This window comes from Balaenoptera physalus, assembly GCF_965194825.1.
Source record: "Balaenoptera physalus genome assembly, chromosome: 15".
Taxonomy (NCBI): domain Eukaryota; kingdom Metazoa; phylum Chordata; class Mammalia; order Artiodactyla; family Balaenopteridae; genus Balaenoptera; species Balaenoptera physalus.
The window spans coordinates 78,790,350-78,812,991 of NC_138894.1; the positions used below are offsets into that span (position 1 = coordinate 78,790,350).

The 22,642-nt window shown below is 55.6% G+C and overlaps 1 protein-coding gene across 6 annotated transcripts in view; it reads left to right on the forward strand.

Annotated features, from left to right (window-relative positions):
• The window catches only part of ADCY3 (adenylate cyclase 3), a gene marked incomplete at its 3' end in the record, with an annotated part of 89,809 nt that overhangs the window by 54,906 nt on the left and 12,261 nt on the right, over positions 1–22,642 (forward strand). For all 6 annotated transcript variants that reach the window (XR_014254219.1, XM_082427442.1, XM_082427441.1 and 3 more), the window contains exons 4-11: positions 13,062–13,192; positions 13,578–13,689; positions 13,866–13,993; positions 15,294–15,452; positions 16,228–16,405; positions 20,350–20,478; positions 22,090–22,232; positions 22,393–22,554. Coding sequence is in view for 5 of the 6 variants with exons in the window: in XM_082427442.1 (XP_082283568.1) it covers positions 13,062–13,192; positions 13,578–13,689; positions 13,866–13,993; positions 15,294–15,452; positions 16,228–16,405; positions 20,350–20,478; positions 22,090–22,232; positions 22,393–22,554 (1,142 nt within the window). The remainder of the gene's footprint in view (positions 1–13,061; positions 13,193–13,577; positions 13,690–13,865; positions 13,994–15,293; positions 15,453–16,227; positions 16,406–20,349; positions 20,479–22,089; positions 22,233–22,392; positions 22,555–22,642) is intronic.

Here is a 22,642-nt window from a genome sequence, read left to right on the forward strand (position 1 = left end):
CGGAGCACAGGCTCCAGATGCGCAGGCTCAGTAAATTGTGGCTCACGGGCCCAGCCGCTCCGCGGCATGTGGGATCTTCCCAGACCAGGGCTCGAACCCGTGTCCCCTGCATTGGCAGGCAGATTCTCAACCACTGCGCCATGTTTTTTTTTTTAACAATTACTTCTGCCCAGTCTTGAGCTGAGTTTTTACTGAATTATCTCATTTAATCATCACGACAAAACCCAGAAAGGGAGTTGGCCCTCCCTCCCGGTGAGGGCCTCTATTTGGGAGATCTACTGATGAGGAGAATTAGGTGCGTAGTCCCCAGACTACATCTGGGCTATCAGTTTCTGTTTTGTTTGACCTGCCCAGAGCTTCAAAAATTTCAAATACTTAAAAATTTGGACATTCTATATAAAAACTTGTGTTTCTGACTGCCTTGAGAAATGGAAATGTCTGACAACACAGGGTGCAGAGTGAAGCTTGCATTCACATCCGAGCCAGGCCACTTACTTGCCCCATGACCTTGAGCCAGTTACTTATGCCCTTTGAGCCCCCGTTTCTTTGTCTGTGAAATGGGAACAGAAGAGGATTGTCAGACTGTCTAAAAGAGAGGATTCATCCCACAAATATTTGAGGCACGCTTCTAGACACTGGAGGTACAGTTGTGAACAGAACAGATTCTAGTGAGGGGAGACGGTCATTAAACAAATGCTGTGTTAGGAAGTAGGACAGGCAGTGGAGAAAAACAAAGCAGGGGAAGGAGCATAGAGCCTGCCAGAATTGAAGGGAGGTTGCTGTTTAATATCGTGTGGCCAGAGGAGGCTTTCCGATAAGATGAGATTGGAGCAGAGACCTGAAGGCAGTGAGGGTGTGAGCCATGCAGTGATCAGAGAAATGAGCAGCAAGTGCAAAGGCCCTGTGGTATGTTCATAGGATGTCAAGGTGGTCAGTGCAGATGGAGCAGAAGTGAGGGGATGAGAGGTAGGAGGTGAGGCAGAGAGGTGATGGGGGCCAGATTCTACAGGGCCTCGTTAGGACCTTGGTTTTTCCCTTGAGGGAAATGGGAGACATTGGAGGGTTGTAGGTTTTAAATGGATCAGTCGGGCTTATGGTGGAGAAGAGAGAGCGGTGGAAGCAGGGAGACCAGTTAGAAGCATTGCAGTAATTTTGGTGAGAGAGGATAATGGCCCAGACCAGGATGGAGGTGATGAGGAGGACAGAGGATTCTGGGTATGTTTTGAAGGCAGAGCCAACGGGACTTACTGCTGGGTAGAACAGGAGATGAGAGAGTGGGAAGTCAATGATGGCTCTAAGGGTTTTAGCCTGCAGGTGAGCTGCTGCTTTGGGTCCAGGATGGAAGCAGGTGGTGTGTGCTTCCATGGCAGACATTGTAGCAGTCTTTTCCACCGATCACAGACGTGACCTCGGCCTCCTTCTCAACACAGCGCTCCAGGCAGCTGCTCTCTGTCCCTCCGAGTTGGACTTAATTGCTGCGGTAGTGTTCTAGAGCTGCGTAGCCATTTGTGGCTATTTAAATTAAAATTTTAAAATTAAAAGTCAGTTCCTCAGGACTTCCCTGGTGGTCCAGTGGTTAAGACTCTACGCTCCCAATGTAGGGGTCCCAGGTTTGATCCCTGGACAGGGAACTAGATCCTGCATGCCACAACTAAAGATCCTGCACGCCGCAACTGAAGATCCTACGTGCTGAAACAAAGACCTGGTGCAGCTAAGTAAATAAATACTAAAAAACAAAAAAAGTCAGTTCCTCCATTGCACTGGCCACATTTCATGTGCTCAGTAGCTCCATGTGGCTGGTTCGTGGCTACCGTATTGGAGAGCACAAATTACAGAGCGTTTCCATGACTGCAGAAAGTGCTGTTCTAGAGGGTGATGGCTCGCCTCTTGGGCCACGTCTCCTAGTTGACAGCTCACTAACTCGTCAGACCTCTAAGGAGCACCCTCTTTGTGCCAGGCTCTCTTGGTGAGGGCGCCAGATGCCACACGTGTGGGCTCTCTTCGGGCCCAAAGGGCAGTCTCGTGAGATGGTGGTCACGTGGGCCCACAGTGGCCCGTCTCTGGGCAGATGACCAGCAGCTGCACTTGCTCAGCCTCCCCTCTCCCACTCTAGCAGGGTAAGGGTTCTGGGCTGACCCTGGGTCTGTGTGGTTTCTGGGCTGTTCTCCCATCACTGAGATTGAATGTGGTCCTGCTTCCGTCTTGGAGCCCGTCTACCTGGGAGACTCTGGGCTGCTGGCTTGGAGCCTGTTTTGCAGTGGAAAGTCTTGTTGAAAGATATGCTGGTCTTTGAGTTACACAGCCTCTCCCTCCTCTGAACTCTCATGGCCTTTGGCTGAAGACAGCAAAGCACTCCTGTCCTGTGAGACCAGCCAGTCGGCAAGTGACTTGACTGCCCTGCTCATCCAAGCTCTTGGGAGTGCTGTTTACCTTTGAGCTTCACAGCATGTAGCTTGGGGACTTGCCTAGATGACCCGTGATTGTTCTTTGATGACTTTGAGTGACCGAGGTCATGACCATGTCTTTTAGATGGGGCAGCACGTGTGGGCCCCTAGTCTACAGGGCGGCTGTCTGCTCACATAGAAGCGGCAGCACTGGGGCGTCCAGATTTCACATGATGCGGTGTCCTCTCATCAGGGAGAGAGGAGTTGTTTGGGCCCTGACCTCCCTGGGCTAAAGGCCATGTCCTACCCTGCATTTCCTTCCTCCTGCTGCCTCCTCTGCACAGGTGCTCAGGCCAGGATGGGCACCTGGGGGGGTCCAGTGACCTTTTGGCTTCTAAGTGGCCTGGAAACTCCAAGAATGTGGACAGATCAGGACCAGAACAGACAGGTTTGCAGACAGCTGTGGGTCTGCTCACAGCCTGTTGTAGTGACATGTATTTGTGTGTGTGTGTGTACCAAGTAGGACACACACATTTCTTTAAATAGACAAGCAGACTTAACAGGCTTACTTTGTACAGACACTGTACACACACACTCACAGACGCACATGCACACATACTGGCCACCTGGGCAGTGTAGGTCTCTCCACTTAAATCTGTCTTCCTCCCTCTGCCCCTTTCACAAGGATGTTGTAGAAACTTAGCTTCTCATCAGCCAAGCTCGTTTATCCAAATCCCTGGCGGCCACCCTGCTGTAATTAACTCCTGAATATGCCTCATCAGAGTATCAGCCGTAACAACTCGGGGCCCCTGGGAGTGGTGCTGGCCTCCTCCTCTGTCTCAGTCCTGGGGTAGCAGGAAGGCGAGGCCTGGCGTGCTTGATCCGTCCCTTCCCGGAGCCTGGCCGAGACCATGCTGACTGCCCTGGCCGGGCTCACAGCTCACCTGAGCAGCTCGGCACGTAACCGTTTACAGATGAGGAGACCCCAGCCCAGGAGGCCGAGCGTCCTGCCCCGGGCCCCTGTGGTCTCTTCTCCCAGGGACCAGGACCCCCTGCCCCACCCGGTCTGCTCACCTGCCTGGGGCGGGCCTGGGCCCTTCTCCCCAGGATCTGGGCAGTTTTCTGCTCTACCCATGAAGCCTACTAGAAACTTCCTGTCTCTTTCTGGACCACGTCTGATTCTTTTCCTAGAGGGCCAGGGCCTTGCCTTCCATTGCCGTGTGTTTTTAGGATGAGCCTTGAGGGCTGGGGAGAGGCTGCGTGAGGCCCCTCACCCTCCTTCTTTCTCCGTGTGGAGCCGGGTCTCAGCCCCCGAGCCCCTGAGTCCCTGTGCTCTGCTGGTGGTTCCATCCGCGGCTGCCCCCTCCTGCCGCCTTCTCACGCGGTATCTGGGGATGGGAGGTCGCCACCTCTGGGGCAGCACATTCTTTGTTTGCACTGTTTTGACTTTTAGAGAATTCTCCCTCCATGGGAAGCAGCAGTCTGTTCCCTGCAGTCTTCCCTCGTGGGGCCTTCAGAGCAAGCTCATTCCTTTTCTGCACAACAGCGTTCCTCAGACTTGAATTCTCCGTGGGGCCACAGATCCCCCTCTTCTCTGGGCTGATTCCCACCCACCCTCAGGTGACCGGACTCCGGCTCCCTCACCTCAGGGTCACTCGCTGACCAAGGCCCAGGAGATCTGTTTCTTTGTTGGGGGGAGGACCCAGAAGCACCACCACCTCCTCTTTCTGGACCTTAACTTCTGTTAAGGGCCAAGGGGCTTGTGTAGGCATCATTTTATGCTGTGAATTCATTTAAAATCTAATAGCATCTCAAATGGCCAGACTTTTCCCCCAGGGTTGATACTGTGTCCCGCCCCCATTCTAGTCTCTTGCAGTTGGTTTTGGGGACTCAGGTAGAGGTTATTACATTTACCCCTTCTGAAGTTGATCCTCTACATTTTACCAGATTGCTCTGGAGTAAAGTCCACAGTAACCAGTTGTCCTAGTGACAGGCTATCCACACATTTTATAGATACATGGTCTGTATCTTCTCAAGTGTTCCTTCTGGAAAAATTTCCACTTTGAACAAAGAAAGAGATACTTAAGAGAGAACCCATTTTACACATGAGCAACCAAGGCCGAAGGGGCAAAGTGTATGCCCCAGGTCACAGGGGCCTTAGCGGCCTGACCCCAGCTCAGTGATTTTTTGCTCTACCCCCCCAAAGCTACTCCTCTTCCTTCTGACAAGATTTTTAAATCTTTAAAATGCTTTGTCTCTTCAGCAAAGTCTGCTTTGGAGTTAGTCATTATTATCTTCGCATCTGTCTCTTCAGCCTCCAACTTCCTTTCCTTCTTTCGGTCCAGACCATCAGATTTTAAAAGTAGCTTCAAGGTAAGGAAATGTCATTTTCCCACAGTCCAGTTTTCTGGCAGACTTCCACTGTGTCACTTAAAGTCATGGTCCAAGAGTGAAGCAAGCACATACCAGAACTTCAGGGCACCACAAGCCTGAAAAGGCACAGTCCTGAAAACAGCGGCCTCCGTGCTCATGTCATTTTTATAAAGGAGAGATGATAGGAAGGGGCCTGGAGTTGATCACAAGAATTCACATGATAATGAATGCTGAGCGTTAGAATTCAAAATACCAGGAGTTTTAAAGAGGTGGGAGGGTGACAGTTTCAATTCAGTTTTGAAAATATTACAAAACAACTAATTTAAAAAATAAAGGGTTATGGGAGAAGAAAAACTAAATGAAAAGATTATCCAAATTATTGAACATCCTCCCCCTGCCCACTCTACTAGTTCCTGATAAACTTTGATCACATCTTCCTCTTTACTCCCAATTCTTTGGGACTGTGGTCATCAGTGGTTTTTGGCTTTCCTGGGGGAGCCTGGGTGAGTGTTGGAACTCTGCATCTTTGACCGTATGAGTCCAAGTTTCTGGAGGTGTGTTGCCATTTCCACCTTGACATGAATCACACTGCTGTCCTATCCTCTGGGTTTCAAGTGTTCTGCTTCTTTCTTTCCTTTTTTTTTTTTTTAGTATCTTCCTTCTTTTTAATATTTATTTTATATTTTATTTATTTTCTTTTTCTTTTTTTTTTGGCTGTGTCGGGTCTTCATTGAGGCATGTGGGATCTTTTGTGGTGCATGGGCTTCTCTCTAGTTGTGGCATGTGGGTTTTCTCTCTCTAGTTGTGGTGCATGGGGTCCAGAGCGCATGGGCTCTGTAGTTTGCGGCATGCAGGCTCTCTCATTGAGGTACGTGAGCTCAGTAGTTGTGGCACGCGGGTTTAGTTCCCCCGCAGCAGCATGGGGGATCTTAGTTCCCTGACCAGGGATCGAACCCGCATCCCCTGCATTGGAAGGAGGATTCTTTACCACTGGACCACCAGGGAAGTCCCCGTTCTGCTTCTTTCTAATCCACAAGTCCTGGTTGAGGTTTTTGCCTGCTGCTCGGACATGGCCTTGGAGGCGGGGGTCTCCAGCAGTGACCTTGGCAGCAGGATCTTTCTCTGGGTGTACCGATCAGCTCCTCTCCACTACAGGACCATGACTGTGCCTTTCCCCTTGGTTTCCTTTCCTTCAAATCCTTCTCAAATGTCCATAAAGTGGTGCTTCCAAACTTCAGTGTGGTCCCCAGTGACCTGAGGATCCTTGGGCCTTGCTGGGTGAGCCCTAGGTGATGCTGAGGCTTCCCCTCTGCAGGCCAGACTTGGGGTCATGAGGCCTTGGTCCCGTGGGATGGGCTCAGCTGTACCAGGGGACCTCCCGGCGCCTAGACGTCCAGGGACTCATCAGAAGTTTCTGCTCCTCCAGTAGCAGCGTCAAGTGATGCCAAGCTTCGCACAGGAACCACGCACCTCTGGGCCCTTTGCGGTCAGTCCAGTGGCAGCTCACTGGACCGTAGGGGAGACCTGGTGGCACCCCCGTCTAGGTGAGCCCCTCTGGAGCTGCCGCAGTTGGCTTCTCTTGCAGCTTTGGGGTGACCCAGCATCTCAGGGCCCTCACCGTTGGTCACATCCAGAGCCTAGTGTCAGTCACTGAGGCAGAGCTCTCAGCATCAGCCCCTTTCTCCTCCCCTCGGCCCGTGGGGAAAGGGTGGGGGGTGGGGCTCAGGGCAGTCTCCTGGCCTGCCCAGCACTGAGCCCAGGCCTCCCCTGCTTCCGCCCCAGCAGTACCCTCCCCCTCCTTCTCTGCTGACCGTCAGGAAGAGTCCTAGCAGCTGCCCTGGCCCGGCCCACTCTCCCCGCTGCCCCGATGTGGTCTGGTGAGCCTGGGCCAGAATGCTGAGGCACCCACAGAGGACCCACCCTCCCACACAACAGCACAGGGACCGGGGCCCACAGAATGTTCTGGTGAGCTCATCCCCAGGGCAGCCGTGTTGTCAGGTCCTTACTAGATAAGATTTGGGCACTTATTTTTCTTCACATTCATAGCAGAACAACGTCCGGTGCAGGTGAGAGAGTTAGAGTGTGAAAAGTACGTCTTTTGGTGGAATAAAAGCCACCAGTTCCATGGGTCAGGGAGCCCTGGGTCCACGTTCCGGGTCTGCCACTACGGCTGAGGAACCGGGACAATCCACCTAACCCCTCCACGCCTCGATTTGGGCACCTGCAAGATGGAGGCAATATGACGTGTTTGTGAAAATATTGGGTAGGTGAGAAAGTTTTAGGGAGGAAGAGGGACGATCTTGATACTGGTCGTTAGTGTCCATTTGCCTGGCGACTTGCTGTGCTTCTAAGAACTGCAGAAAGAAGCCAGCCCAGGGCGCCGGTTCTGTCGCACGGCTCCCTAAGAGAGGGCCACTGCCTCCTTCCCGTTTCACTGGGGGGCCGTGGTCTTCTGCTTGCTTCGCACCTGGCCGTCAGTCTCCTTTCTCAGGTTGTAACCAAGCAGATGTGGGAGTCTGGAGGCAGCTCAGTGGCCTTGCAGGGACGGTCCATTTCTAAGAAAACTAGTAGTTACAGACAAGCTGGGGTCGGGGTCACAGCTGTAGGCAACAGGAAGTTTTGTGTTTATTTCCAGTTTAAAACGTACTTTAAAAAAGAAGCAGCAGCAGTATAACAACCATACAGCAATTTTGAAAAGCATGTAAAGTTTTCTCTTAATTCCATCTCTCACACTGTCACCCTTTTCTCTCTTGCATATATCCTTCTGCCATTATTTCGATGCATCTGCATCCCGCGTCACCTTCACAGAACACAATTTCATGTCTTGCTTTTCTCTCTCATCATTTTCTTGTAACAGTTTTCACCAATATCATTTTTAAGGTTGCATAATCTTCCATCCAGAGGATGTGTCACAATCTAATTAGCCGTTTTCTGGGCATTTGGGCTGCTTATAGTTTTTTTCCACGAGTGTAAGTGATGCTGCATTAAAGTTCTTACACATAAATCTTCTTACTTCTTTTGGATTATTTCTGTTGGATAAATTCCCAGAAGCACCATTAATGGGTCAGAGGCTTAGAACATTCTTATGACTCCCAAAACATATAGCAACTGCTATTTTAGGGAGAGCAGGCTCTGCCTCTCTGCTGGGGAGACCAAGACACATCCCCCAGCTCTGGGCCCCGAGGACGCCCTGGGTGGCTCCTGTCCTCTCCACCCCTGTGCCCTCTGTGGGACCCACCAGGCAAGTGCACTTGGATCCCAGCCTCCTTCCTTCTCCAAGGACACGGATGAGGGAGGTGTTGGGGTCTTCAGCCTGGATGCTGAGAATGGATGTCAAGGATCCTCTATGTGTGTGTGAGGATTTTTCTAGAAGATCCATCATTAGCATCATACACTCTTAAAAGAGGCCAGGATCCAGGAATGGGTTTAGAATCTCTGAAATGTAAGGGCAAGCAAGGTCAGCATCAGTAGAGACACTGGTATAAAGTGGGTGTAGGTAAGGAAGGGGATGAGCACACCTGGGCAGGGGCCGGGGGCTCTGGAGAGGTGGCAGGTGGGTGAGGAGGGGGCGTTCCAGAGAGAGTGATGCCAGAGCAGAGAAAAGCAAATAGTCCAGCTTGTCTACCCAGGAGGGGCCACCGAGGAGATCAGGGGGGAGCTGGGGCCAGGAAGGCAGGTGGGTGTCACAGGGAGGAGGCCTCGGTGCCGCGGAGAAGCACGCGGGTGGGGAGCCATCCACGGGTGTGAAGTTCAGACGTGGAAGGTGGCAGGGGGAGGGGAGCAGAGCCTGGCTGTCACAGAAGTCCTGGGGTTGCGACGTGGGCCCGGCCCCTCCTTCTCTGCCCACTCGGCCACTTTCTTGCCCCTGCCCTCCACCTACTAGAATGTTCTTTCCTGTCCAGTCCCGTGGCAGCTGCCTGTTGCATTTTTTCTCATCTGACAAATTGTTCTTTTTTCTGTGTACGCCTACTTCTTATTTAAGACTCGTCTTATCAGAGTGACTTAAGGTGGACTCTGCCTGCTAACCTTTTGAGGTTGACCATAGGGTTGCCGTACACCACACGGGTCAATTGGTAGCCTTCATTTACAACCACAGCTGCTTTCTTGATATTTGAAAATTTGACATTTAAGGGTTATCTGCTTTCAGAACTCGTCTATTCTCTTTTTTTTAAAAAAGCATTTATTTATTTATTTGGCTGCGCCAGGTCTTAGTTGCGGCACACAGGCTTTTTAGTTGCAGCTCGCCAGCTCCTTAGTTGCGGCACCCGGGCTCCTTAGTTGTGGCATGCATGCGGGATCTAGTTCCCTGACCAGGGATCACTCGGGCCCCCTGCATTGGGAGTGCAGAGTCTTAACCACTGGACCACCAGGGAAGTCCCAGAACTCATCTCTTCTCTTGCAAAAAGTTACAGAATCATGTGATGCAAAAAGTGAAAATTCCCCACGTGGCACCCCCAGAGATAAGCTCACAGCCTCCTCGCTCTGTGGACCTCCAAGGCACCTGGGTTTTGGGCGTCAGGGCTGCCCTCCTTTGTGCTTCCGCTGCTGCCTTTATCCTGCCCTGGTTGACAGTACTGGAGCCCAGGTCGTGCTAGGATAGGGCAGTGCGTGTCGCCTCCGGGGAGGCCTGGCTTGTTTCCAGGGAAATTGGGCCACGGGCACTTCACAGGGTTGGATTGCATTCTGATGTCCCCAAGGTTCCCAGGGAGCCCAGAGTGGCTTTTCTGGGAGGACAGAGTTCTGTGGAAGAGCCTGAGGGGGGCGTGGGAAAGGCCTGCCTGTGTCGGGGGTGGCTGCTGAGGCAGGCCGCACCGCGCTGTGACCTTCCTGATCCTCGGTGTCCCGTGGCCCCCCTCTGCTCTTCCCAGCCTGGCAGGCCCTGCCCACGCCCCTCACATGTCTGCCTCTTTCCTGCGTTGGCCTGTATCCCGCATGCACGTTGAGGGGAGAAAGGCTGAGATGCGCGTGGAAGACAGGTTCCTTCTTGGTGTCCCCTTATCATCCTGTCTGGACCAGACAGAGCTCACAGGGCCTGGCCGAGGGACCAAAAGGTTTCCTGCTGACCCTGACATCCCGCTGGAGCTCTTCATTGATAAATCTGTGGCCAGCTTGGAAGCCCCAGGGGAAAGACCTTGTCTTTCTGAGACACCTTCTGTCTCAGTGCCTCAGTGACACTTCACACCAAGTGACACAAGAACAGCTAAAGTATATGGAGCACTTGCCACGTGCAGACACCGTTTTAAGTGCTTTATGGCAACGAGTCGCTCAGCCCTCCTGTTTTACGGGCGAGGACACCAGGGCATGGGGAAGTTTAATGGTGGCCTGGCATCGCGCAGCGAGTGGCAGGGCTCGGGTCTGAGCCAGGCGGTCGGACCCTGTCCCTGCCAGCCTGGCACGGGCAGGGCCACACGTGGGGTGGGCTGGGACCCCTGGGATTCCTGCCCCAGCCCTCACTGCTGCCCCCCAGACCCGACTCCTTCTCCCACTCAGGACCCCAGCAGCTCTCTCCACAGGCCACCCTCGAGAGCAGGCAGGGCCTCATGTCTCTGGCTTTTCTTGAAAATTCTCCTGGAGGCTCATCTTGTTCCCAAGCTGAGAGCTTTGCCATGGCAGCAACTTTGCCACCTGCTCTGCTTGGGCTGCTGGGCCCCGGGAGGCTCGGGTGCTGCTTCCTGGGCTCGGGTGGAGCCAGGCAGGGCGCACTGGGGTTATTTTGGCTTCTCATTCCTGAGCTGTAATGGTGCCATTTGTGAAGTTCTTAACAGTGGAAGAGACATTGCTGTGGAAATGGGAGGGTAATAGGAATAACCACTGTCCGTGCTTCAGGCTAGAGCCAGTGCCAGGCATGCTGAGCAGAGCGGGCTCACCTTGTTACGGTGGTATTCACCGCAAGAAGGAGGATTGATTTTCCCTGTGAGAACAGAGATAGGGCACAGGGACCTACCTCCCTGTGTGATGGCGAGCAGGTGGGGGGCTCCTGGCCTGCAGGCCTTCCTGGGAGGAGGAGGGAGGGGCCGCCCCTACATCTGAGCCGTCTTCTCCAGGGGAGCTGAGGCCCCAGCCCTCTGGCTCAGTGGGGACAGAGGCCCAGGTACGACACCAGACTCTTGGGGGCCTCTTGGCTGCGCCCACCGGAGGAGAGGAGTCGACCTCTACACCTCAGGCTCCTACCCCAGAGCAGGTGCGTCTGAAAGGCAGGTAGAGCGGGGTTTTCTGGCCTCAGGGCCCACTGAACACGGCACAGAGCAGGAGCGGGCAGGGCCCTCCCCCCCCCACCCCCGGTCCAGGCCCATGGCGGAGGCGTGTCCCCTCTCCTGTACCGCGGGGCTGGCATCGCTGCCGAGGCCTGGGACCTGCAGCCGGAGTTTCACTGTGGCCCCTGACCCCTGGTCAGACCCCAGGTGCTGAGGACGCGGGTCTTGGTTTTCTGGCCACCCCTCCTGCCCCAGGTAGCTCCTGGCCCCAGGTAACTGCACACAGCACTCCCGGATCCGCGCGCCCCGCCCCGCCCGTCCCCTCCTCCCCTTTCAGCGGCTGACCCTGCAGCACTGGCCTGGTCCCCCGGAACTGCTCCACCCCGGGGTCAAAGGCTGCGCCCTCCAGCCACGTCTCTTGTTCCCCCAGCCCTCTCTGCCTCCTTCTGCACCCACACTTCTCCCAGGCTGACCTCACTTCCCGCTGCCTCATCCCGCGGGCCTCAGTTTAGTCCCCTCCTCGCCATTAGTGCAGTTCTCTTGCTCCCTTACTGTTTCCATCCTGCAGACCTGCACCTGAGGTTCTCCCTCCAGCCTCTCCCACCGTCCTCCAGCGGGCACCACCGTCACCTCCCTCCCCTCCCGGGGGCACGGGGCGGTTCCTTCCCGACCAGTTGCCGCAGCCTGCGTTTCCCCCTCCTCTGACCCAGCCTCCAGCACCCCCGCCGCCACGTGTCTCCTCTCTCCTGTTCCTGCGCTCGGTCTAACCCGCGGCTTCTGAGCTGCAGGCTCCGCCCGCTAGTCACCGAGCATCTGCCTGCAGGGCGTCCCTGCACGGGGAGCCTCCAAGGCACCTCCTAGACCAGACTCCCATCTTACCTCCCCACCTCTCCCTCCTCCTTTTGCCCGTATATCAGAGACAGGCACCTCCCGCCCGGACGCCCAGGCCGTGGCCCATCACCCCAGGTGCAGGCGGCACCAAGTCGCGGATCCTGCCGGCCCGGGGTTCTTGGCCGCCCGTCCTGCCCAGCCGGCCGCCCTCATTCGGGCCCGGCTCTGCCTGGAGAACGGCGGGGGCTCCTAACTGGCCTCCCTGCTTCCGTCTCTGCCCCACGCCCTCTGCCTGGGCCCGTCGCTTCCCCAGCCCTTGGGAAGGACTTCCGATGCCCGGCCCGGCTCGAGAGGCCCTTCGGCGTCTGAGCCAGGGGTCGGCAGGCGCTTTCTGAATAGGGCCAGGTAGTACGTTTTTTCGGCTTTGTGGGCCATACGGTCTCTGTCACAACCACCCAACTCTGCTGTTCCGCCGAGAAGACGGCCGCAGACAATGTGTAAATGGGCGAGCGGGGCTGGGGGCTGGCACGACTTGATTTATGAACCGGGCAGCAGCCGGGTGAGGCCACAGGTGGCGGCCTGCTGGCCCTGACCCAGCCGCGCTCTCCGGCCGCGCCGCACGCTGTTTCCGCCTCCGCCCACACCTGCCGGCCCCAGGGTGTTCTCAGTCCTCAAGCCTCGCTCCTAGGCAGGCCTCCTTGACGGCCCCCCACGTCCTTCCTTCCTTCCTTCTTTCTCAGTGCTCTGCCCTCTGTCGCTCATCTTAGTGCAGATCTCACCACCCTGTGATGGGTGCATTAGCGTGTCCCCCACGAGACCCGCAGCCCTCGGAGGGAGGGACTCACTCGTCTTCGTAGCCTGGCACCTAGCGTGGTACCTGGCACGTCACATTGAATCCGGATTCTTGAGTGATAGGCCTGTGCAAGGTGGGGTGGGTCACACAGAAGCCCTGCCCTCAAGGGCACACGTAGGCGCTGTCACCCTTCCTGTGGTACTGGGGATGCCTTGGAGGCACAGAGCCAAGCCTGGGGTTCTTCACGGGTTTCTGAGCTCTGTCCGTGCTCTGAAGGTGCTCAGGTCGTGATGCTGAGCCTGCTCAGGGCAGGAAGCAGCCGGTCCTGGGCCTCCGGCTGCTTCCCAGTGAGGGGCGTGCACTGCACGGTCTCTCCGGAGGGTCACCTGGCTCCTGGCTGACACCTGTCACCAGGATAAGGGCGTTTCTTCCCAGAGTGGCCGCGCCTGCCCCTGCCCTCCCCACTCACTCTCTCCTCCCCCACAGGAAAACCTTATGCTTTCTATCCTGCCCAAGCACGTGGCAGACGAGATGCTGAAGGACATGAAGAAGGACGAGAGCCAGAAGGACCAGCAGCAGTTCAACACCATGTACATGTACCGCCACGAGAACGTCAGGTGCGCCGGCTGCAGGCCTGGGCTCCGAGCGCAGGACGGAGGCTTTGGGGGGGTCGGCTGAGCACTGCGGGGTTCGAGAGTCTTCCTGGGCACCGGAAATACGGCCACCCCACAGTGTGAGCCTCAGTCCCCGCCGCCTTGCTGCCAGATGTTGGGGCCGAGATGGGTCCCGTGGTCCAGGCCTGTCATTGTACAGACGCCACCCGCGAGATAAGCTAAACGCCGGAGCCCTGAGTGTGCCCTGGACGTGCCAGGGTCTCACCGCTTCGGGGCTCGAGCAGGGACCTGGCCGCCTGAGGGCTGGGGCGGGAGCTGGCGGTGGGCAGCGAGGAGCCCGGCGTGCCGTCCGGGTCCTCACCACCGGGGCCTGCCTCCCCCTCCGCAGCATTCTCTTTGCCGACATCGTGGGCTTCACCCAGCTGTCTTCAGCCTGCAGCGCCCAAGAGCTCGTGAAGCTCCTCAACGAGCTCTTTGCCCGCTTCGACAAGCTGGCGGCCGTAAGTACCCTGACCCTTGCCCAGCTTTCCGGGGAGGGGTGGGGGGCGCCATCCTCATGACCTGGCCCTGCCCCTCCTCCTCCGGCTCCCAGGACTTCCGCCCACCCATCCGTCCTCTGCTTTCTTTGCCCCTCTCCCCTCCTTGCCGAGGAGGGACTCAGGACCTGCCCTTTCAGAAATACCACCAGCTGCGGATTAAGATTCTGGGCGACTGTTACTACTGCATCTGTGGGCTGCCTGACTACCGGGAGGACCACGCCGTCTGCTCCATCCTCATGGGGCTCGCCATGGTGGAGGCCATCTCGTAAGTGGGGGGAGCGTGGCTCCCGGCTCTGGCACCAGCACGCCTTCCGCGCTGCTCTGTCTTGGTGGGCCCTGTGCATCCCGAGGCCCCCGAGCCGGGCTCGTCAGGGAATAAGGTGGGTGCGGCATGGTCAGTCCCAGGCTCTGGGAAGTCGGGCTAGGCTTACCTTCCTCACAGCTGAGGGAAACTGTAGCCTCCAAGGGATGCTTTTCTAGCTTTAGTCCACACTAGTTTTTTCTGCTGGAAGGTGCAGTCATCATGAAATTCTGCCACCTTCCATTTGCTTTCTTTTCCTCCCAAGTGTCCCCCCCACCCCATCTCTTCTCTCCGTGTTTTCTCATCATGACCCCCCAGGACAGATAGGTTCAGAGATCTCCATGCCCATCTCTTGGATCAGGAAGCCCGAGTACAGCAGTGAAGGGACTGCTGAGGTCACGAGATGTTTGGGCAACAGAGATGGGACTGGAACCCTGGCTTCTGAGCTCCGGCCAAGGCTCCTGCCTGCACCACTGTGAGCCTCTAGGGTGGTGAACTCTGCCTCCCCGGCTCTTCCCCACTGCTGTCACTGCGCCTGTGGGCTTGGAGATCCCTGGGGGGGGCGGGGTGCTCCCTGCCGTCGACTCAAGGCCTCTGGTGGGCCCTGGGTGGTACCAGCTGCCCCAAGCCCCTTGCTGAGTCCAGGAATTGGGCGTGTGCTTCGCCACCATCTCCAAGGGGGTGGTTTTGCATTTTTACTGTCTTCCAGGTTAAAGCCCCCTCTAGGATTGGCTGGAAAGAAGCAGATGCTGCCTTTCCCCAGGGGCCATAGTTCAGGATTTAGAGACTCTTACCTCTACTCCCATCACTGTTGGGCAAAGTGCTGAAATTCGTGTTTGTCTCTTCCTGGAGATCTCAAGCAAGGAGCTCTTCCCCTCTGCACACACAGCACGTAGTGCAGGGCCTGGCACATAGTAGGCGCTCAGTGAAGGTCAGCTGCACAAATGAGTAAATGGATGGTTGGAAGAGAACAGTTGGAGGTCCCTCAGGGGCAGAGGGTCTCTGCTGTTTCCTGCGCCTCCATCCCCACCCAGAATCACACTGGCCTCTGGTTGCTGAATCTCGCCTTGGCCACTGCCTGCTGTAGCCCCAGCTGTGGGTGACTCAGATGTGGGCCGAAAGCAATGGGGGCAGCCTGGAGGCCCTGCAGCCTGGAGGGGAGGAAGGCTGTACAGAATTCCTCCCGCTGGGGGGCTGGGGAGGGGGCTGGCCACCTGGCTGTGGGCAGGCCTGACCCCTCCTCCTTTCTGTGTGTACCTGGCAGGTATGTACGGGAGAAGACGAAGACCGGGGTGGACATGCGAGTCGGGGTGCACACGGGCACCGTGCTGGGGGGTGTCCTGGGCCAGAAGCGCTGGCAGTACGACGTGTGGTCCACCGATGTCACCGTGGCCAACAAGATGGAGGCCGGCGGCATCCCCGGGTGAGCGCACGTTCCTTCCTGGGGCCAGGGGAGGGGACCGGCCCATCCACCCCTCAGGGCTGTGGCCCAAACGAGGGACAAGGGGCCCTGAAGAAGCAGCCCTTCCCACCCAGGAGCAGTGTTCTTCTTCCAGGGCCTGCCTCCTGGGCCTTTCCTGCCTGGGGCTCTGCAGGAGTCTGTTCTCCTGCCCCCTTTACCCACTGCGGGGCCTCGGGGCTCTGAGGTCAGGGCTGGAGCTCCTTCAGTGCGCAGGTCACCCCGAAGGGCAGTGTTAGCAGTGAGAGTCTCCCAACAGGCTCTAAGGCACCTGCACGTCTTTCCTGAGTTCTCTACAGACTCGGCCAGCCAGGTGGGGCAGGCTCCACCCTCAGGGTGGACCAAGGATGCGGTGAAACCTTCCCCGCCTGGGTCAGGGGGCTTCCCTCGGAGGCAGTGACAGTTTCCTCCCTAGTGGTGACTCCCCAGAAATGGGTTATTACCCCCTGACAGCAGGTGTTGCAACAGAGAATCACACCAGGTGGGCGATAACCAGGCTTTCTGACCTTAGCGTTCAGAGCAGACTTCAATTCCTTATCTCATTTGCTACCCTCAGCAGCCTGTGAGGACAAACTGTCTCATGGATTGAACACCGAGGCTCAGAGAAGGGGAGGTGCTGGGCTGCCTACACCGCCACTTAGTGCCAGGACTTGCCCGTCTCCGCTCCGCCTCTGTCCCCGGGGGTGGGGCGGTGGCTGCCTCGGGGTCTGTGCTCAGGGCCCCTCTCGCTGGAACGCAGGCGCGTGCACATCTCCCAGAGCACCATGGACTGCCTGAAAGGCGAGTTCGACGTGGAGCCAGGCGACGGGGGCAGCCGCTGTGATTACCTGGATGAGAAGGGCATCGAAACCTACCTCATCATTGCGTCCAAGCCAGAGGTGAAGAGGACAGCCGCCCAGAATGGCCTCAGTGGCTCGGTGAGTCCTCCACCCACCCCCTGGGCTGGGGGAGGGAAAGGAAGGGATTAGAGGTGAGATTGTAGAAGAGTTGGCAGGACTATGAGAGGTCCCGCTAGCTGCTGAGTGTTAGAGCAAAGGGTAGTACGAGGTAAATATTTCGTGCCCATTGTGAAGGCTGAGCTACAGTAAATGCTCTAAAGAACTCAGAAAAGTAGGAAGCTGTCCTGCAGAAAATTAGGAAATGTCACGGTGGAAAGTGGAGCTCCGTGAAATGAGACTTGACCTTGTCACGAAATTATTGAGTCTTCATATTTTAGGAGTGCTAGGGGACTTCCCTGGTGGCGCAGTGGTTAAGAATCCGCCTGCCAGTGCAGGGGACATGGGTTCGAGCCCTGGTCCGGGAAGATCCCACATGCCACGGAGCAACTAAGCCCGAGAGCCACAACTACTGAGCCCGCGGGCCACAACTACTGAAGTCTGTGCACCTAGAGCCCGCGCTCTGCAACAAGAGAAGCCCACGCAGCACAGCGAGGAGTAGCCCCCGCTCACCGCAACTAGAGAAAGCCCATGCACAGCAATGAAGACCCAATGCAGCCAAAAATAAATAAATAAGTTTATTTTTTAAAAAAAGAGTGCTACATGCACAACTTCAATATATTCACTGGAACAAATGAACAATGCATCTTCTAAGCTATTCTGCAAGATGGTAATTGACAACAATTTGAGAAATCAGCTGCCTTTGTGAAGTGACGGAACATTTACAATTTCTGGCAAAAAACGTTTTTAGTACATTTTAAAATGCTGTTCCTTTAAAAAATTACGCACAAATTTGGTTGTACTGGGGACCACCTTGAAGTCACAGGGCAGCAGTCAAATGTATCTTTGTGACAACCACACTCATTCCTGTTCGTTCTAATCTTGCATTTTCTCATTTAATCAACCCTTGCATGGTGCGTCCTTTGACTCAGGAGTTGTTCTTGGCACCTGACACCCCTGGGAGGGTTACGAATGGGGCCCTGGCAGCAGTGTCTTTATGAAGCTGGTGTGCAGGAGTCATTATTCAGATTTCCAATTAGAGAAAAGTGAGTTCGTGGACGTGTAGCTTAAAACACTAGCACAGAGGCTCTGGGTGAGTAGCGGTGGGGTCCGGGCTGTGGGCCGTTGGGCCCCGTGGCCTGGGTGCTGCCACACAGGACAGGAGCACAGGCGACAGCTTCCAGTGAATGGGAGATAGACTTCTTCGTAAATGCTCCGTCAGACAAATGAGGCGGCCCATTTCTCATGGAAACATGGGCTCTGTTCCCTTCAAAACCAATTTTCCTGACGTTTTGGGGCAATCCAGGTTTTCAGTGTGTTGTAAAGTTGACTTTTAACTGTTTTTTAGTGCCCCTACCTAAAAAACATAGATGTTGAGAAGTGGAAAAGCTGGATTAAAGGTTCTGTACATTGAAAGTTTAACCAATGTGCCTGCTACTCACCTCCTGCCGCCCTCCCCGTGCCTTTGCTGGCTCTTTCCTCACTTTTTTTCTTCGTTCATTTGAAAGATGAACCCAGGGTATCTTATTGTTTTAATCGCATTTCTTCAGTTATTAGTAAGACTGGACACTTTTTTTTTTATTTTATTATTTATTTATTATTTATTTTTGGCTGTGTTGGGTCTTCGTTTCTGTGTGAGGGTTTTCTCTAGTTGCGGCAAATGGGGGCCACTCTTCATCGCGATGCGCGGGCCTCTCACTATCGCGGCCTCTCTTGTTGCGGAGCACAGGCCCCAGACGCGCAGGCTCAGTAGTTGTGGCTCACGGGCCTAGTTGCTCCGCGGCATGTGGGATCTTCCCAGACCAGGTCTCGAACCCGTGTCCCCTGCATTGGCAGGCAGATTCTCAGCCACTGCGCCACCAGGGAAGCCCCTGGACACTTTTAACATGGTTGTCAGCCTGCTGATTTTCTTCTGTGAATTGCATATTCATATCTAACCTTTGAGGGCTTTTTCCACCTCTGGTTTGTAGACGCTTTTTGTTTATTAGAGAGCTGAGCCTTCTGTCATACGTTGCTCATCAGCTATGTACCAAGCATCCGCTTCGTGCCCAGCACTGTGATACATCTGTCTCAGGGAACATAGAAGTTGAGCTGCTGTAGATTATACCAGTTGTCTTCCCTACAAGGCGCTGCAGCAACTGTCAGCCCCCAGTGTGCGTTAAGTGAACAACTTAACACCATTATCATGAGCCCATGTGATTAGCTCAATAATTGTTTAAGATGTCTCCAACTCAAGATGTGTGCTGAGAAGGCCATGTCAGCAAATCACCAAACCTGCTCAGCAGTCAGTCAGAAGTAGTCAAGCACAGAGATAACGAGTGAATGATGTGTGAGTGATGATGGGAAGCAGTAGGGAAAGTGGTGATGGTGGCTTCTCTGGGCCTCATAGGAGCAAATACCATTCCATCTGCAGAAGCCTCTCCCCGTGGTTTAGTTGAACAAAGTGATAAGGAGGAGAGTGTGAGGAGAATTGTCACAGTGGACCCTTTCCAAAGTGTTAAAAAGACATCTCCCATCTATACTAACCTTGCTGTTAGTCTCATTCAGTTGTTTTAAATGCCATCTCCGACAACTCCCAAATTGAGATCTCAGCCCCAACCGGCATCGCTGCACTAAACTTACAGCCACGTGTGCATCTCCATCTGTGTATATGACAGGTCCAAAGCTGAGCTCCTGATCTTCTCTCCACGCTAAAGCCCACTCTTCCTCAGTCTTCCCCGTCTCAATCAGTGGCAACTCCGTTCTTTTAACTACTCAGCCCCAAACCTTTGGAGACATCCTGACCCCCCTCTACAATCCATGAGCCCCTTCCTGCAAGCTGTAGCTCTAGCCCCGCTCTCCTCACACCCTGGCAGCCGCCGTCCCGTCCGAGCCACCTCATGCCTGGGTCAGCGCAGTGGTCTCCCAATCTGTCGCCCTGCTCCGCCCCCCTCTGTCTCCACACAGCAGCCAGAGTGATCCTGCTGGGATGTTAGGTGAAATCATGTCACACACACACACACACACACCCCGCCCCACCCGCTCAACACCCTCCTTTGGTCCCCATCTCACTCAGAGGAAGAGCCAAAGTCCCCTGAGGTCAGGAACCCCATCCAGCAGGTCCTCACCGCCCCACCCCTTTCACTCGCTGGGCGCGGGCAGCGCCGCCCTTCTGGCTGCTGCTCAGATACCCCGGGCCTCCAGCCCGCCCCGGGCTTCCGCCTGCTGGAACCCGTGCCTGAGAGCCGCGTGGTGTGCTCCAGGTCTTCACGGAAATGCCATCTTCACGGTGACACCTCTCCTGCCCCCCTTACAGTCACACTCCCCAGCAATGCCTCTGTCCCTTGCCTACTCCACCCCTCCAGAGCACTGCTCTCTGACCTTCTGTAATCATTTACTTCTTTACTTCGCTGATGTCCGCCCGTACTCACTCGAAGGTGGGCTCTGAGGTTAGGACGTTCTGTGTCCCCAGGAGTTAAAACAGTTCCTGTCACACAGTAGGTACCCAGTAAATGCTTGGTAAATGAATGAATGAACTGTTTCCCTGTATAGAGTAGTATTTTTCCTTGACGGAGTAAATTAAATAATCATTAGGGAAATTGGTTTATGGAATTTATTCAGACTTTTGGAAGGCATTTGACAGGGCCCGACCCCAGAAAAGATCTCTGTGAATCACTGTGTCACTGAGTTACTGTTTTAAAAATAGGAGTTGGAACAATAGGGTCTTTCTCTGCTTAGAAAAGTTTTAATACTAGAAATGGATACTAGAAAATTACAGCGTTTTAAAATTGATGGTCTAGAGAAGGAACTGAATAGTGAGATTTCTAAGGTCACAAGGCCTCTGAACTCCTGTGGGAAGATTCCAGACTGAGAGTAGACCAACCCCACGCTGGGTGGGCATCTAGCAGTGTCTGGGGGCTCCTGATGGCCACTCCCTTCTGCTGCAGGCTCTGCCGAACGGAGCGCCACCTTCCTCGAAGCCTGGCTCCCCTGCGCTCATTGAGACCAAGGAGCCCGACGGGAGCATCCACACCAGCGGCTCCACGTCCGAGGGGCCCGAGGAGCCCGATGCCCAGGTACGTGCGGGGCGAGGCCCGGGGTGGCCTGGCCCCTAGCCTGGCCTCTGTCTGTGGTGGCTGTAACTTGGGCTGGTCACCGCCCCGCCCCCTGGCCTCACCGTCTCCTCGTCAGTTACATGGGGTGGAGGTGGCTGAGGTCAGAAGAGGTGCTCACCTCCGAGGCCTTGTCTGGCTCCCATGTCCCAGAATCCTATAGCTCTGAGGGCAGTGAGGACACCCACGGAAATTTCTCTAGGATCCAGGGCTGTTTCAGAAGTGACACTAAAGGGCTGGGCTCACCTCTCTGGCTAAGTCCAAACCCCACAAGTCCTGTGCACAGATGAGGGGTTTCCAGAGGAATGAACAGGCTGGCCCCCTGAGGATGGGGTGCACCTTGGGAGAGCGTCCAGGATCCGTCCATTACTAAAGAGCTTCCTGAGTATATCCACCGACAGAGGCCAGTGCTGAGACGGGTCTCGGCCTCGCGGAGGCTGCCGCGAGCTGGTCGGCCACACCGCTAGTCTCGCTGCAGGGGAGACAGAAGCGCCCCGTGCCTGTAGATCAGGTGCTGGAAGACAAGAGGGGAGAGGGCTGAAGATAAACTGGGTTTTCCTTGAGCACCACAGCACTCAGTAACTTTTCCCTAGTGAGTTTCTTGATCGAAAGTGTTAATACAGACTCAGTGTAACTCACTAACAAGAAGGACCAGAGGCTTAGCAGCCTGTGATTTCTTTCTGTCCTCACAATTAGCCAGTGTCGCACTGCTCCCGATATGCTTCAGGGACGGAGGTTCTGGTGCTGGAACAGAACATCCACATCGTGCTACAGAGAAGAAAACTGGGGCTGGGGGGACATGGATTATACGGGGTCAGACTCAACCAGCGGCACGCCTGAGCTTAAGCCCGGGGTATCTTGATTCTGGCTTCCAGATACACTCTTAGACCCATTCAGACAGCTCTAATCAGCCCATCCCAGTTGGGCTGATGGCTGTGTAATCATAGTCTGGATTCATGTGTTTGGAGCGGAGGCTTTTCCTTTGTGACCAGGAGTAAAAATGGTAGGGGGTACCCCAGTCCTACCACCCCACTAGCAATAAGGATGTTATTTTCTCTCCATAGCTTTCCCCCTCAGGTCTTCCTCCCCCAAATGAGCCAGATCTGAGCTCCTTTAAGAGCGCCCTTAAGCGTAGGGTTGGGGGTCTTTTACATCCCCAAGGATGCCGAAGGGTATGGCTGTGTGACACCCCCATCCTTGTAGCAGGAGGTGCCAGGACCGCGCTGACCCAGCAGCAATCTCAAATTCCAGGTCTCCCACTCGGGCCCCCGGCGGCTGCTCCCCACGCTGCCATTAGTGAGCGATCACTGCAGAGCTTCTGTTAGGGGCCACAGGGCCTGGGACCTGGAGTCCCGGGGCAGCCAGGAAGGACTGTGGCTTTGGGTCCACACCCAAGCGGGACGGAGCCACGCGAGGGCACTGGGAAGACTTTTCCCGAGAAGTGATCTTGAGAGTCAAGGGGCTGGTGCTCGTGTGATCCCTTTAGTTCCCCTTCCCCCAACACCACCCTGTCTTTCCCCAGCTTCTCCCCCCTCCATCCCACCTGCCCCCCAACTCTGCCACACTGCCTTGCAGGCTGACAACCCCTCATTCCCCAACCCTCGCCGGAGGCTGCGGCTTCAGGACCTGGCCGATCGCGTGGTGGACGCCTCCGAGGACGAGCACGAGCTCAACCAGCTGCTCAACGAGGCCCTGCTGGAGCGGGAGTCTGCCCAGGTGTAAGTGGCCCCTCAGGCAGCTGGCCCCTTGCCCGTGGCACGTGCCTTGTCTGGCCCCAGCGGGGGGGTCCAGGAAGTCAGTCATCTTGAATACGGCCCCTTCCTGGCAGGCAGAGACAGATGTGACGTTTGCGTCTCATAGGGCTTGTTTGCACTGCAGAGTGAAGAAGAGAAACACCTTCCTCCTGTCCATGCGGTTCATGGACCGCGAGATGGAAACCCGCTACTCGGTGGAGAAGGAGAAGCAGAGCGGGGCCGCCTTCAGCTGCTCCTGCGTCGTCCTGCTCTGTACGGCCCTGGTTGAGATTCTCATCGACCCCTGGTGAGGGAGGGGCAGGGCAGGCCCTGACAGCCAGGGGAGGGCGGAAGGTGACGCGCTTCCGAGGCCAGAGGCCTGCGGGGTGTGGGCC